General features: G+C 41.1%; 1 protein-coding gene across 4 annotated transcripts in view; it reads right to left on the bottom strand.

Annotated features, from left to right (window-relative positions):
• Window positions 1–13,904, bottom strand: part of ARL15 (ADP ribosylation factor like GTPase 15) — a 221,690-nt gene extending 207,786 nt beyond the window's left edge. Inside the window, exons 1-4 of one of the 4 annotated variants that reach the window (XM_062604279.1) lie at window positions 13,705–13,900; window positions 3,137–3,152; window positions 1,213–1,303; window positions 521–577 (exon numbers count right to left, since the gene is read on the bottom strand). In XM_062604279.1, the coding sequence (XP_062460263.1) occupies window positions 521–574 (54 nt within the window). In that variant the 5' untranslated portion in view covers window positions 575–577; window positions 1,213–1,303; window positions 3,137–3,152; window positions 13,705–13,900. Of the gene's footprint in view, window positions 1–520; window positions 578–1,212; window positions 1,304–3,136; window positions 3,153–13,704 lie in introns of all 4 variants that reach the window. The other 3 variants (XM_062604280.1, XM_062604278.1, XM_062604281.1) reach the window with 3 other exon arrangements.
• Window positions 13,905–15,331: the final 1,427 nt, after the last annotated feature.

Here is a 15,331-nt window from a genome sequence, read left to right as displayed (position 1 = left end):
AAAAAAAAACAACCAAAATCCAACACCTAAAACAAACAACTTAGTACATTTGGGACATATGTTTGAAGTAAACCTCATACATCTTTTAAATAATTTAATTATGTTTGGTAAATTCAACTTAACAGCATTTCGCAAATATTAAAGTACTTCAGACAAAGCTTAGAACAATTATGACATTATTCAAACATCATGGATATTTAAATGTGTACAAACCCTTCAATTACAGTAGGCCAGAACTAATATACATGACTTCTGAACTTTCTTACAGCTTAAGTGGTTAACTGAATTTTTCTTTACCTGTTTAATTAAAGAAAAGAATACTTTTTCTACCCTAGTACTCGTAAGTCTTTGAGAGGACAAAACCATGCTGTAGCCTGTTTATGTAAACTGATACGACAAATCCCTTTTGCTAACTGCATTACTTAATCCTGATGGATTGCAAAAAGTTAAGTAACTTCTTTTAACTCAAATGGCATTAACACTAACAAAAATTATTTAGTTAGTTAAAACATTGTCTTACCGTGTAAATCCCAATTCTACAAACAGCAAATGACAGCTGGATACATTCAGACATAGTCTAAAGAAATTAAAATAGAGATATTACCAATAATGCTATTTACTACAAATTAGGTTTTTTCCCCATCTCTCCCCTTTCCCTTGAAAGCACCACCTAAGGCTATATTTCTTTATTTTTCTTCTGTAAGTGTGTATTAAACAAGCTGAAAAAAATCCCATATAAATCCAGATTATGCAGATACTTACTACCTTTCTATACAGAAGCAGCTGCCAACACCATCATACCTTCTAATTCAGTATTTCACTACAGGCCTCAAGCTACCTAATGCTCCCCAGAATGCCTGTATACAACATTAACATTTTGCATGCAAGCTTTCAGTTCCATTTATTTTTATCTACTTGGGTTTAAAAACAACCTGCAAAAGACATTTTAATAGGGTAATGTGCTTTTGGCTTCTTAGAGGACTGTAAAGAGCTTCCACGTTTAAATATTACCATTTTTCTCTCTTATCATCATTCAAATTCTCTTCCTCTATTTACCAAAATAACATGTATTATTTAATATCCCCACATTTCTGAAATCATACTCCTTTAGTTTTCTGAAATTTTTATGTTCAAAAGAGAGCTCTCTACTGTCCTGAATATTTTATTTAAACTGATCTTACAGCTGTGAATAAGCATATTAAAAGCTTTTACCCTCAACTTGCTCAACTTCCAATCTGTTGTGATTCCACAATTCTATGTCTTCTGCGGTCACACAGAGAGGCTGAGGATGGACTATGAATTTCTGATGAAACAGATGAAAAACACCTTCTTTAAATAGCACAAAGAAGCCAGAAAGTAAATGCAGCTCCCCAACACCTACTGTAGGCTTGCCTTTTTTATATACAGTACAATAAACCAGGCTTACAATGATTTATTCAGATGAATGGAGGAATTACTTTAAATAAGGTATTTGAGAAGTCACTGTAGGAAAAAATTAAAGCAATCAAGTGGAATGTTTTTACTGCATGTGTAACAAGTTCACACATCATCTACATGTATTTTAAGATATTGAAGGTGAACTGCTGGATGTTACAGACTTCAAATAGGATCAGTGAATTATTTTTTTTTTGGCCTCTGCTTTCTAACCTCCTCCTCTCAAAAGCCTGCAACTGAAATACCCATTTAATTAGAATTGTGATTTAAAAGCTTAAAAGAGAAGTCATGAGTGCTAAAAAAAATGTGTAGCAACATTTTTCATTAGCTGAAATTGTTAAATTTTAAATGAGTAGTATTTCACCAAACTGTCTGAAAGTCAAAAAGCACAGCACAAAAACCTGAAAGCAAACCTCAACAGCATGGTTGATTTTCTTTTCTTACTGGAAGTGAACTAGAATATTCTTACTGACAAGGAAATGCTGCTTCAAAGCACCATTTAAATTGCCAGGACGGATTCTTTTCAGCTTTCAGAACAAACATCCAATTCTACAACTTGTGCTCTAAGTTTCCCACAGAAAAAAAAAAAAAAAAAAAAGCACAGAAAAACAGGAGTAAGACCGACTTTGAGAAATCCTACGTTACACAAAGTGGTGGGGGTGGGGTTATAAACCATACTCATACCCCTCCTGAGAGTATTTGCAGAGCTTGTTCCAAAGGTTCTAGGGATGGATGACTTCCCTCAGCAATCTCGTCTAGTGCTTCATTACCCTCCCAACTAGAAAGTTTTCTAATGTTTAACCTGAGTCTGCTGCAATTTAAGCTCATACTGAAACACAGGGTGATACATACAGTAATCTGTATTTTCAGGAGCCTGACGTATTCTATGCTGATGGCAGACTCAACTTTATATATAAAGTAAAAGATTATTTCAGGTTGCAAGGGAAGTAAACATGCAGCAGCAGCAAAGCATTGCAATTTCTCAATGTATATAGTTTGCTTTTATTCTAGACAAATACAGCATTATACATTGTTTTCCTTTTTTTAAGTTTTGCTCAGTACTTCCAGGCTATACATTCATGGGAGAACTTAGCTGCAGTTCAAATTCTCCAGCAAGCACCAGTGGACCCTTGCTTCAGTAGAATAAAGCACATCTATGCTACCTTACTTATCTGTTGTTGGTTTTGTTAATGTTTTGAAACCAATAAGCTATTAGAAGGGATGAATTCTAAAATTATTATCTCCCCTTCCTACTGCCACAAATAGTGCCATTGAATGCTTCCCCTAATCATTTCCCAATGAAATATTAAGCTAATCCCTTCCCCAAGCCTCCAAGATGATGCTTATGATCTGCAGTCTGTACCATTAAAAAAAGCTCATTAATTCCAATGCTGTTATCAACTTCTCTCTTATATTCACGTCTTCTCCCCCCCTCCCCCCCAAAAAAATTTACATTCCCCTCAATATTATTTCAGTTTAATCACTGAAAAAGCATCAGGATTGGATTTAAATAATTAGTTGCTTAGTGATGCTGTCCTACAGACTATCACTTCTCTCACTGAATTACAATGTATCTGATAATATGTTGCTACACTGGGAATTTATTCTTCATACTTTCATTACTTTGGTTTTGCATCTCATTCGGGACTATACAATTGGGCAACAAAACAATTGTTGGAGAATTTTCATTTCATTTACTTACAGTTCATTGTTGCTTTCTGAAAGGATTTTACATGGCAAGCATGAAAGTAAAAGAAAAAAATAATGTAAAAATATTCCTACAAATATTACAAAAGAAAGATACCTTTTTGATACAATTCTACAAACACTTATTCTTAAGAGATGTCACTTAGTATGTCTAAAGTGAACAGAAGAGTCATCAGGTCAAATACGTCTAACAAGCATGCATCTATGCCATTAGGTACACTTCTTCTGAGGCAAAACCTTACAAACATTAAATAATTTCTCCAGCTGGAAACTGAACTCACAGCTAACATACATATTTGCCCAAAACTTTGTTATTTCAACCACGTTTTAAAAACATGACTGTTCATAATGACCTAGAAAGATGTCTGCCTTGCAACTGTGGAACCTATTATTCACAAGTGTTTGTTCTGTCCTTTTTTTCAAGCAGTCAGCTATGAGTACAAACCAATTTCAGTATTTGGCATTTAAAAAAAAAATCTGGCAGCTGACACAGGCACACACTAATCTGCAACTGCACAAATTAATTGTTTTAATAGCTGTATCTTCAGCAAATATTACCCTACCTGTAATATTTACAAGAGAGAAAGCATTGAAGAGATTAATTAGAGCACATTTCGTAACTTCAAAGCTGCAATCACCAAGTTGAAAGCAGTAGTCTCAAGAAACTTGGTGGGCAAAAGGGGAGTAGGGATCCTTATCAGCTTCTGTTAAGAGACACCTGACAGAACTGCAGGAGCTGGTATCCTCAACTCTGCCAATCAACATATACTCACCTTGACCTCAGCTTGCTTTGCCACAATCCAAAATAAATTACAGTCCTAAGTATAGTTCCAAGACTACAAAGGCAGAAAGCAGTACGAGAAAAGGAAGTTGTTTTTTTTTCCAGTGATATGTTTCTTCAGTAAAATAAAGATTAAGATGCCCTCCTGCTCATTTATAAAGAGGCAGTCCACTCCAGTAATCACTTGGAATTATCGGACCTTCCAGGCAAAAGCCTTTCCACCCCCATTTTTATCTGCATCTTTTTCAGTACATAAGAAATGTGAAAATTAGCAATAAGAATGTAAATAATATGCAGATTTTATGGTACTTATACGTATGGAGCCTGGAAGAAATACTCAGTGCTTGAGTTTTTCAGAACATGTAGGTACCCAAAAGCACACACAACTGTGCTATAGTACAGGTGGCAGGAACTTCAACCAGAACTACTGCTTGCTAAGCTTGTGGCGTACTCCAAGTAGTAACTCAAAGGCTTCTCTTTCTGCATAAGATGTTATTAATGGAATGTGTTAGAGGGCTGTGATATTTCTAATTTAAACTCCCTGAATTCTTTTTTAATACAGCTGTCAGTGGTAAAAGACACAAAATATTTTCATATTCTCCTTCAATGCTGAATAATTAGATTTTTAAAATGCCAACCTTCTTGTACATAATCATTAGAAAAAAAGAAATCTGAGTTTAAAGACTAGAAGAAACTGGTGATGATGGAAAGGCAATGATATGTGAACAGTAAGTAGGACTGGATCCAAGAATCCACTTGTCATCGGAAAAAGTAATGAAGTGGATGCACCAGAGAACAATGCTCTCCCCTCTTTTAGGCAATATTCTTACTAGAAAAGTTTTCCATGACTGTTTCCAGGACAACAATGATTCAAAGAGCGAAAGATGCAGATTAGACAATACAAAATTAACAGCTGCAAGAACGGCATAGAGATTTCTCAAGAATTCTGGTCCTTTTTTCCTGTCCTGCTGAAACCTGAAATTAGGCAAGTTTCTAGTCAAGATAGAGCACTGAGAGATCACTCACTGTAGAGTGCATCATCACTCTGCATTCTACATAGGCTGCCAATTCAGCTTCAGGTTCACTCGGTGTTGTGGGCCTTACATATAAAGTTATGAACTGGTTAAGATATAAATGCTGGAAGGCCAGTAGCCTATTGCTCATATGTCAAGGCAGCACCTCCAAGCAGAAGGAATCCTTCAGCTACATGTCCCTGGAGCAGATTAAGTGTGTTCATAAATCCCTCTGAATTAAAAAGTCTCGCCTCCTGTGCAGTCAATGCAATTCTGCTTACACTGGGGAGCACTCCTGGACCCAGTCCAGAATATCTCCATTTTCTAACTGTAATTTCCTGTACTGGAACTAGATCTAGCTGTCTCCTCAGCGAGGAGGCATGGACACGTTTAGCATACAGCATAACCACCAGGACATACAGGGAACCATATACCTCATGGACACATCCTCAAGTTCCAGCTGTCACAGCTTCAGAACCTCCACAAGCCTATCCTCACACCTGGACATCAAGTTTAATACCCCTTACAAAGGACCTGCCTCACAAGAAACTACAAATTCACAGTCTACTTATTTTGGCTTCCGTAAGGTTAGTGCACAAATGAAACGCAGAATGCAACTATGCCCATGTGAAAAAAAACAGTTCCTGGATTGTAACTGTCATCAAGTTCTTCTACTGGGAGAAATGACTTATTGCCTATTTACCCTCTCTTTATGATTTCAAAGATGTCTATAATACTGACTTCACACACCATTCAGCTGTCTCTTCTTCAGACTGAAGGGCTATTACTATTTAATCCCTCCTTGTATGGAAGCAGTTGTTTTCTTTCAATTACTGTGTCATCCTTCTCTTTTTCTTTTTTGCTTCTACAATACTCCTTCCGAGATGATGCAACCAGAAATGTCGCATTTAAGACAACAGCAAACCTTACATATAAGCAGTGCAAAAATCAGATTTTTCTTTCTTTTTTGTTCCTAGTACTCTACACTTGTTGACAGATGTCTGGGTTGAGATGACATTTTAAAAAAGGATCCTCTTTCCCTTTCCTGAGCACTCATGGTATTTTAGGGCCTATTCATTCATCTGTATTGCCATGTGACTTCTACTACAAATATATGCAACATTGCATTTATCAAAACTGAATTTCACCTGCCATTTTATTACCAGTATCAGAAGGGATATGTTTTTTTTTTTTTTCCCAGGTTCAAGATGCATTCTTAACGTCTCTGCATCAGCCCATCCAAAGCATATGCAGTTTATACAACTAAATACAAACATGAATTTCCCTTGTAATCTTTGCATTCTCTTGTTCCTTTTATTCACTGCCAGAGCAGAGCTATCAAATCTCCTTTATGAAACTTACTATTGACAGTTTAAAGTATGATTACTTCATTTTTAACTGCTTCAAAGTTTTTTGTCTCTATTAGAGCCAAAATCACAGAAGAAAAGACTAGGCAGTAGTTGCCATACAGGCTAATAAAATGTAGAAAAAAGATGCTTCTTCCATCCAAAAGTTCCAAGTCATAACAAGAAAAAAAAAAAAAAAAGAAAATCTGCAAATTTATTTCCCCTATATGAACAGTTACTGCTGGCTCCTGCATGCCATCCTGCTTCCCCTGACTCTCCAACGCCAACAGTTAATGTGGTCCTGTGAAATTTTTTTCTTCTACAGATGCACCAAAACATACACCTTAAAAGCAAAGCATCATACAATGGTTCACGTTCTTCCTGCTGTTTGTCTTCATAGGCAACAAAGCTAAAGAGCAGGACTGCATCTAAACATACGAGGGCTTGTCAGCTAGACTCCCTGCTTTGTGTCTCTTCCTCAGATGGCAGGAAGCTACTTACATGCTCATGTTGGCAACTGATATAGTCACCTTACCAGGCTGTCAGTGAGACAAAAGAAAAGTTCTGTACTCTGAAGAGCTACCGAATGAGATGGGCCAATCTCTTATTCAATTGCAAATACCCTATTTACATCCCCAAGGACTATTACACAGTCAGACACCTGGCACTTGAGAAAGTTTTGCTGCACATACAGTGAAAAAAAACAAAGCCAACATACTCCAGAGTATCATAAGCCAAAACCCAAACAATCACAAGATTTTAAGTACTGCATATGGGTTTTTTTCCTTATGGCTTTTCAGCTGTTTGGACTCACACTTGTGCTTTTAAGTTTGAAACTAAAAATGCCTCTTTTATTAATGGAAAGTTGATATTCTCATATAATCACAAAACTTCAGAACTCAGTTTAAGAGAATAAACATCACAAGCTGGCAGTATTAAAAAACATGAGCTGATGATACTGACAACAAGCCAGAAATGGTAATCAGCATGGGGTATTAGGAGGAATATTCTGTCCTTACAAAATGTAGATTTCTTCCCTCATTAAAAGCTTTCATTTCTAATCTTTTGTGAAATTCATCACTTTATTGCCTCAAGCTTGGAGGTCTAATTGAAGAACTTCAGGAGCAGCATACTGCAGAGCAACATGGGACCCAACACATATTGAACCTGGGACTAATTCACACAGACATTATAGGGCTATTCTCATTTTTAGAAACTGGCACATTTTTTTGATGTAATGACATCTACCAGTCTAATGCAATCCTTATCATGGAAAAGGCAAAATGGCAAAGTAATTTGATTTTAAATGTGCTAATTCGCTTGTTTCTTCAGCGCATGTATCTGAAGAATGACATTTCTGGCACTGTGATACTGCTGTGACTTCACAGAATCTTGTGTTGGAAATCATATTAAGGCATTCTTTCGTGTTTCAAAGGAAGCTGTATCAAGTTTCACTGCTGGTAACAGCCACCCTTGAATCAAAAGTTTAACTGGGGAATTCAATAACTGTTCCTATTACAGGATGAGCAAATGCAGCATTTGACTTTTATCTTCTGCAAAGGAACTGCACACTTCTGCTCACTGATCTACATTCTGCCAGGTAACTTCCAGTGACTTAAGTCACCAATATTTTTTTTGCCCTTTCTGTATGGCTGATTACATCTTTCATTCAGCAACACTGTTTGCAATACTGGCTAGGTAGACTCTACCAAGGAGAAGGATTTGTTTTCCAAAGGACCTCTCTTCCAGGTCTTCAGCCAGATCAGGTTCTTGAACTCCCAAACTTACTTAAACCAGAAGCATGCCCATTCAGGTGAGGTCACCTCCCAGAATTGATTCCATTTGCCATTCCCAGTTGATTTAGATTTGAATGTTATGTTTCTTTGAGCTGAAATACTGATAGGAACCTAGTCACAACAACTTCTTTTGGTGAGGGTCTCTGAAATTGTTTTGAGTTTCTTCCTACATTACTATGCTGACACAGAAAGTAATCAGAAGCAGCAGCACTCTCACCTTCAGATGAAGTGAGCCTGGCTAGGTATACAGTACCATGTAATCCAGCATATCAAGAGCTGGTGCTGAAGACCAAGTATTCATGCTATGTACTTTTGACTAGTTCTGATCTGGTCCTGGGGACTGAAAACCTGTTAGCTGAGCGCTTCTTCCAGTGAGGTTTCAACTGAAAAAATACCAAGTTCATGTGATCTCTGATTACACGGCAGTAAAAACCTACCTACAGTAAGGAGACTTGGATCCACTTCAAAAATTCACATCTGATCCAAACACTAACACAGTTGCTTGCGTCCTATACAGTAGCTGATCTTACATGTCTTAGCTGTTTTCTTTCCTGCATTCAGCTACATCTTTACTTTGAAACAACTGCCAGACTCCACATCCTTGTACCTAATCAGATTCCCAAACCAAAAGAGGCATATTATCTTAACATGTAGGGCACTTGTGCCCAGCAGAAGGCGTAGTTTCAAGGATGTTACAGCTAATAGATGAGCCAACAGACAGCCTCAAGAATCCTTATTATATGACAAAAGACAAAATCCATATAATGAGAGGACTGTTTAGCAAACGATAAAGAGGACAAGGCTATAAAGACTTTTGTTTCCCATGTTGCAGGATATATATCAAAAAACTATCTGTGCCTCAGCAGAAAAATCCAGGTTCCTAGTATGGATCTTCCCCTATATTCCCTTGTTCAAAGAAGAGCAGCTACTTATTTACAAAGTTTCAGTGAAGTAGTTCAAACCTTTAAACAGATGCCTCCATAACACCATTTATAGTGTAAGAAAGAATGTTTTCTGTGGCCTGCAGATACCAAACAATGGAACAGGCAGCAAGAGCAATGGAAAGATGGGATCTGAAGTAGATCAGAATCATTAAGTGATCGTGTTTTATTCTGTATTACACTTCCCAAATCAAACCTGTCCAACTAAATTAAGGGGTCCAACTAAACAAAAGGGAAGGTCTTAAAGGTAAGCTGTTCAAGAAAGAGAAGTTGCAGAGAAATTTTTTTTTTTTTTAATTATTTTAACATCACCTAGTATTTCTAAGAACATCACAGCTTGGTATATGCAACTTTCCCCTGTCAAGCAAGACTTTGCCTGAGTATTAACTATCCAGAACTTGAGGTCAAGACCATTCAGAAACCAAGAAACTCTGGAGTCACTTCAAGGCCTATTCATCTAAAATTTGAAAACTTGGTTCAATTTACTGAAATACTACTCAAATTTTAGCTTCTGTGTGCACATATGCAGAAGTAGAATGTTCATAACAGCTAAAAAACGTACAAAGAACTGAAAAAACCCCAAACTTGTTATATGTAAAAAACAACCCCCAACAAAGCAATAAGGCTTCTACTGCACTAGGAGAGCATGCTCTTGAATTTGCAATATCCATATTCATGCTTAACTTTCAAGGGGGGGGGGGTAAAAGGAATCACTAAAGTTGATGCAGTTGTTCACATGAGAAGTGTCACCTTCATTTTCAGGTTGGAATATACTCTTCATTATCTGCCCAAGAAGCATTCTTACATACAACTAAGATACAATGTAGTATAGAATACAACCTAAGATAAGCTATCGCATTAAAAATGCTCAATATACAAAATTAAACAGGTTATCAAATTTATCTGACAAACTCTTACAGGGCTATGTAAGACCTCTTCTTTTTTTGTGAAGTCACACAGATGCAAATTTCTGTATCACCCTCTAGCACAGGTTTTAAAAGCTCTATACAGGTCAGGCTGGTACATGCAGCAATTCAATGTAAGATCCTTATCTAATACAGAGGATGCCACTGAGAAAGTATATTGTGAAAGTCTACTCAGCAGCTTAAAAATTACATTGCAAGTATCACGTACAAAAAACTGAAGCATTGCTATTGTTTCCCCACAAGTTCCCCAAGCAAAAATTCTAGGATTGGTCATATGCCATGCTTTTCACAAGATGCATCATGCTGTAATTTCTTAAATTAAGCATAGTCTACTGAACATAAGCCAGCCAATACAAGTCTATGTATACACTATAAGCCTTTCGACACAATGCAGCAAGAAGGAAGCAGAAGAAGGCTGCATATACATCACTGGATTATGTAGTCACAAAACCCGACAAATGTACATTGATGCAGCTCTGTTCATGTACTTATTTTAAAGGAGTTAACTCCAATACAAAGAGAATAAACTGTATGAGTAAAAGGTGTGTCTAAATGAGCGAAGATGCATTCTTTTCTAGAGGCTGAACCTGGATTAGCTATGTTGATCAAATAGAAAAAAAAAAAAACAAACACCACCACACCACACAAAAAAAACCCACACCACTCCTAACACTGTAATTATATCAATACAAAAATAAAACAGGCAGCAGACTCAAGAGCCTGTTTTAGCTATTAAAGATATGAAGGCTAGCGCTACTATTCTGTTACAATGCAAAACCAGACCAGAGCACTGCAGAAGATACCCAGTTTTAATACCAGTTCTAATATCAAATGGCATTAGCCATAAATCAGGTATCACACTGTAAGTGGAAGAAGGCATACACATGTTCTGGTTATCTACCCATACAAGCTTCAGGACCATAGTCCAAGCTGGATCCAAATGACTTGGCTTTGAGCAAGTTTTGAACATTTTCAATAACTTGCTGCTATTTGTTGATGCTGCAGATGTTCAGGTTTCCTGGGATCAGCTCCTTAAAGGAGAAAAATGTACCATCAGTGTGGGCCCCATTCAGGAAAAATCAGAACAATCTTCTTATGGAAGTCTGGGAAGAGCTGGCTGGGGGCAGACCTCTTGTCAAGAAAGAATGACTCCTGAGTCTGCTGCAGCAAACCTGATCTCAGCTATCATAAATTCCTTCCAGCAAACTCTCTCACTCAGCCCCGCTGCTAACCAAAACTTTGTATAATGCTCTGTCAAGGGACTACTGCAGCCACAAACAAGTGCATTCTTTGCCCTGCTGTAAGCTTCACACTAAAGGCAGGGTGCCTGCAGGCTGCAACACAGGTCCCCAAATTGAGGAACCAGAAAAGGAACCTTCTGTTTAAGTTTTGAAGCCCATATAGTGCAAGATCCCAACATAAACACATAAAACACAAAATTCCCCAATGTGCATCTTTTGCTACTACTGTTCAGAAAATAACAAGGCAGTTGATCTCTATCTATAGGTTAAAATCCATACTACAGCTGCAAGTCTTGCACAAATAAAGAGTAGGCCCATCTTTACAGTAGGACAGACTGTGGCAACAGCTTGGAGCTCTGGGATGAAAGTGGGTGGTAGACAAGTAGTGCCTAACCCACCGCTGTCAACTTGTTTTGTCGGAGCAGACTTTCAACCAGAGGTGCTTGAACACACTCCTCATTACCAAGAAGAGCCATTCCATTTACCACCATTAACAGAGAAAGGTGAAGGAGGACCAATAATCTGCATTTGGTGAAGATGAGGACTGGAAGAAGTCCCATGCACAAATACACAAGAAAATAACTGAACTGTCAAACAGAATTTGTCTTCTTTTCAAGTAATACACAGATGCAAAAAAATAAAAACTTTCCTGTTTTTTCCTCCTGTTGCCAGTTATGACAAGTATTCCAAAGACCAAGGATTCCTGATATGTAAGTATGGAAACCCCAGTAACAAGCGCTGGTCATTGACAGATGAAGGCATCTTGGCCTGTCCTGGCCCATCAGTGGACCAGAATCCTGCTTAAACTATTATCCCCAACCTGTGGCTTTCACATCTACAAAAAAAAAATAACTTGGCTGATCTGTAACAACTTCTGCATCAAATTACTCCTTTATGTCTCCCATGGTGTCGTAACAATCACTGCAGGAGTGATGAGACCTTGAAAGTCTCTCTTCAGAGATAATTCTCTATACAACAGGGCATTAAGCAAGAATTTATGACCACTTAGGATATTGTTATCCTGAAGATTCACTTTTTTGAGAGATGCCACCAAAGAAGGCCACAGAACAGACAAGAAGAAAACGATCAACTGGAGAAAAAGAGTAAGGGAAAAAAAAAATAAATGTAGAGCTCTTTAATCCCCTCCTCCCTTTAGTTAATACAAAAACATGCTCTCATTTTCCAAGGCTTATTAAATTTATTGTTCCCGAAGTGACTGGCTTTCTACGCAACTGCCTGCAGCAGTCACAAAGGTTAACGCAAGAATTTCAAGAAGTACAGGATGGCCAGTTTCATCTGGATATAAGTTTATAAAGGAAAAAAATATAAGAAACAGCTCCAGGCTCTCAAGGAGCTACGAGGCTGCCCCTGGCACACATGTTTATTATCAGTATTTCATTAACCAGGTTCTTAAAGAGAAGACTACCTACCATTTGTGCCACACAGGACTTATTTTCTATTCTCTCTCTGCTATTCCAATTCAGAAAGCAAAGCCTAAAACTTTTTTTTTTTTTTAATAAAGCTGAATAACCCAAAATAAATCTAAGCTATATGAGCACAAGAACAATATTTAAGTGAATGTTTATGTCTGGTTTAGTTATTTTCATTCTCAGTGAAGGAAAAGTCAGCCACTGTATGCAGCTCTGATCTCAGTATGGCAAATCTTCAATCCACTAAAAAGAGCATCACCAGAGATTTTGTTGACTGGCTGATGAACCTCTCTTGAAAGCCTACACCCATGCACATCTCATGTGGAGACATCAGAAAGGCTGAGTCAAGTTTATGACTTCAAATGCTTCCTGACTGGTCGCATCAGACACCATCAGCAAACAGGGATGGACAGCCAGAAGAGACCTACACCATATTGCCCGAGCTGACTCTTCAAAGCCTTCAAAAATGAAGGAGGGGGCATAGTTCATAGAGTAGTGCTCAAAGCAGCAAAACTTGAGAGATGGGATGTACCCATTACGCTCTCGCGCTGTTAAGTGGAAAACCCCAGGTCAGTAGTTACAGTACTACAATCAAGTCGTGACTAGGTGTGCCACAGGGTTCACTTAACCGACTGTGAACACTAACCACGACCCCAGCCTGAAGTGCGCGCCCGCGATACGATCTCTCGCAGGCGAATAAAGCCAATACCCATTAAAGAGCAATAAACGTTACCCCTGAATACCAGATGCCCGGGCGCAGGGCTGCTCTCGCCCGGGGTGACAATTTAGTTCATTCAACCGTACCCTAAGCTCATGTATTTAGGAAAAACACAGCGACCCGGGTCACGGCTTTAGCATCCTAATAGCGGCCAAATGAGCGGGGCGGCAGCACGCTCCAGCGGCACCCTGCCGGTTCACCGCCCTTTAACAGCCCCCGGGCCCGGGGAGGCAGCGCACCCGGAGCCCGGCTGTCCCCCGCCCCACCTGCCCCTCTTCCCCGCCGGGGTCGCCGTCTTGGCTGCTGCGCGCTCCGTAAGATGTCCGACGGGCCGGCGGCGGGGGGCGCCCCGCTCCCGTGGGGGAACCTACCAGGTAATCCATGTACCGGGTGGCGCCGGGCGCCGCGCTGCCGAGCAGGTCTCCGGGGCCGCGGCTGACAGCGGTGCTGTGCCACTGCGAGCCCCCGCCGTCACGGGGAGCGGCGCTTCCTGCCGCCTGCCTCGACGGCGCGGGGGGCTCGGCCGCAGCCGCCAGGTGCGGGGCTGGAGCCGGCTGTGCCGCGGGCGCGCGAAGGGTCCGGTGCCGGCGGCGCTGTCAGAGCCACCCGGTACCGCTGCCCGCTCCCTTCCCCGCCTCACCGCGCCGCGCAGCAGCAGCCCTGCGCGCGGGGGAAGGGGGGGGCAAGGAGGGGGAGGGGCGCGAGGGGGGAGGGGCGGGCGGCGGGGCGCGCGGCGGGGAGCTCGGAGCGGGGGGGAGGGACGGGACAGCCGCGGCACAGCCAACCCCAGACCGGCGCCCGCCAGCAGCGCCAGGCCCCGCCCCGCGCGGCGTCGCTGTCAGCTGATCGCACACGTGGGGCGCGAGGAGGACGCTCTTAAAGGCGAAGGCGCCCAGCGGTGCGGCGGCAGGGGTTTGTTGTGTTCCGTCGCCCCGCGCGGTTCGCCCTCAGCTCCCGGAGCGGACGGGTTTCGTTCCCCGGTCAGAGGGGCTCCAGCGGGGTGCGGGGGCTGCAGAGCGGGCCGTTGCGGGACAAGGACAGGGGCCGGGGGGTGTGGCGCTCGGGGAGTCCCGCTGCAAGGAGGGCACCCCGGGAGACAGGGCTTTCCACCCCCAGTAGGGAGCGAGCAGGTTTGCGAGTGCTTGCTCCGGAGGGCAGGGACAGGAGTTGTGTTATTAACCTCAGTACCGGAGGCTCTTGTCAGGAGGGGCCGAGGTAGCCCGACCTCGGAACGAAGTTACTTCTGAGAGGTTGGAGGTAGGCAGGTAAGAAGCTGATCGTTCTCTTGCAGCGTAGTTCACCCCCGCCACGGGAAGCAGCGCTTTGTGTCTGCTACTGCCGGCCGACCCCTGGGCTTTCACCAAAACTGGCGATGTTAGCGTAACACCTGTCTCGGTGGAGAACCAGAAGGAAAGACGTCTTGGGGAGAGATTCAGGCTGGGTCTGAGGAAAATATTCTTTACAATGAGGGTGGTGAGGCGCTGGCACAAGTTGTCCAGAGAAGCTGTTGATGTGCCATCCCTGGAGATATTTAAGGCCATGCTGGATGTTGTTCTGGCCACCCTGACCTAGTTGAAGATGTCCCTGCATATTGGAACTAGATGACCTTTGAAGGTCCCTTGCAATCCAAACTATTCTGTGATTTTATGAAACTCCTCAGTATGGGATAGGAAATCAGGAAAGGCAGTATCGAGTGAGGTAATTGAAAGAAAAAACAGTGCAATAAAAAGGATTGCTAAAGTACATAAAGAACAAAGAGGAAAGGACAAGTAAATGAGGATCCAAGGGCAAATGGGAATGTGTATTTGTGAGGATATCAGTAAGCAGTTGGCCTCAACGTATTCAACTGGAATGGGGGAAGAGTGATTATAGTTGCTGCACTGATTTTTGTAAGGAAGGCAGGCCTGTTGCAAACAGGCTCAGTTACAACATCCCGTCAGTGTCAGGGAGTGTTGGTAGCGCATCCCCCCCCTCTGCCCCAATAGCAGGTACTTTTTA

Source organism: Pezoporus occidentalis, unplaced genomic scaffold (assembly GCF_034315485.1).
Source record: "Pezoporus occidentalis ecotype Australia unplaced genomic scaffold, CSIRO_AGI_Poc_V1 ctg85, whole genome shotgun sequence".
NCBI lineage: Eukaryota > Metazoa > Chordata > Aves > Psittaciformes > Psittacidae > Pezoporus > Pezoporus occidentalis.
This window is presented reverse-complemented; position numbering and strand designations above follow the sequence as displayed.